The sequence below is a fragment of the Chrysochloris asiatica genome, unplaced genomic scaffold, assembly GCF_000296735.1.
Source record: "Chrysochloris asiatica unplaced genomic scaffold, ChrAsi1.0 scaffold00213, whole genome shotgun sequence".
In the NCBI taxonomy this organism is placed as follows: Eukaryota; Metazoa; Chordata; class Mammalia; order Afrosoricida; family Chrysochloridae; genus Chrysochloris; species Chrysochloris asiatica.
The window spans coordinates 247795-249219 of NW_006408731.1; the positions used below are offsets into that span (position 1 = coordinate 247795).

The 1425-nt window shown below is 38.5% G+C and overlaps 1 protein-coding gene across 1 annotated transcript; it reads right to left on the reverse strand.

Moving 5' to 3' along the window:
* Positions 1 to 237: 237 nt before the first annotated feature.
* LOC102839638 (olfactory receptor 14J1-like) lies at positions 238 to 1203 on the reverse strand. Its single transcript, XM_006872842.1, has one exon. The coding sequence runs from the start codon at positions 1201 to 1203 to the stop codon at positions 238 to 240; it is 966 nt and encodes a 321-aa protein (XP_006872904.1).
* Between the last annotated feature and the right edge of the window lie 222 nt (positions 1204 to 1425).

Sequence of the window (1425 nt, forward strand, 5' to 3'; positions counted from 1 at the left end):
AAGGAGACAAGAGGGCCTAGGATAAAATGTTATACTTGTTTATTTTCTCTGTATTTGAAAAAATGAATAAATGGTTTTAACAACTAAATTAAAATGTGTAGCGATTACATGAAGAGTTTCCGTAATGACAGTGTTTATATTGTATCCTTAATCCACATATGGGAGAAAATATTGGTTTAGTTATCATTACATATGGAATGAATTCAATGTAATTTAACATCTTTCTTATATAAAATATTATCCAGCCATAAAACAGGATAAGTATGATTTTTTCTTGGTGAATTGTCCACCCAATAGTAACTTTCTGAAAGCTGCCTTCATGGCCTCATTCCTCAAACCATAGATAATAGGGTTGAGTATTGGAGGCATGACTGTATAAAAGATAGAAAGCATAAGATCAAAGGTGGTTGGATAATCTGAAGTTGGTTTTAGATATGCGCATGTTCCCATGGAGAGATAAAATGAGACAACAAAAAGGTGGGGCAGGCTGGTAGAGAAGGCTTTGGATCTGCCCTCAGCAGAGGGTATTCTTAGTACTGTAGAGAAGATGCGGATATAGGAGAGGATAATGGAGGTTAAGCACATGAATGCCATCACAGACATAAAAGTTGTCACTCCAATCACTCCAAGGTAATCATTAGAACAGGAGAGTTTTAGCAACTGGGGGATGTCACAGAAGAACTGGTGAATTATTTTGTCCTTACAGAATGTGATAGAGAATGTGGATGTTGTAAACACGATTCCAGAGATGCATCCACTTAGCCATACGGCTCTCACAGCCCACTGACACTTACTAGGATTCATGATGACCTCATAATGCAGTGGGAAGCAGATGGCGGCATAGCGGTCATATGACATCACTGTGAGGATGGCCATTTCAGCCCAAGCCAGAGCTGTGAAGATGAAAACCTGGAGTATGCATTGACCTTGAGACATATAGCCATCATCCATTAGAGAATTGTCAATGGACTGGGGAACCGTGACAGAAATGAAGCAGACATCCAGGAGGGAAAGATGTTTTAAGAAGTAATACATTGGGGCTTGGAGATGCTGGTCTACTGTTGTGATGATGACAATGATGAAATTACTTGCTAAGGACAATAGGTACACCACTAAAAACACCAAACCATGTAAAATCTGTAGCTCCCGAATGTCAGAAAACCCCATGAGGAGGAATCCACTCATTGAGGTTATATTTGTCATTATTGTTTTGAAGAAACTTGATGTGGAGGCAGCTTGAAGAAAGAAGAATATGAAAAATGTGGTATAAAAGTATTAAAATAAATTTTTAATCATCATTGCTACTTAAACATTTGTTTCCTAAGTTCCAGTTATGTACATGCTGTTCCCTAGTTGTTGGGAGCCAAACATGTAGCTCACAGTCTACAGTAGTAAACCACTAGTTACGGTTGAAAACTGGTCCCG

What these genes read in the sequence shown, in the direction of transcription:
- LOC102839638 (XM_006872842.1), bottom strand. Translation starts at nt 1,203, where the DNA reads ATGACAAATATAACCTCAATGAGTGGATTCCTCCTCATGGGGTTTTCT.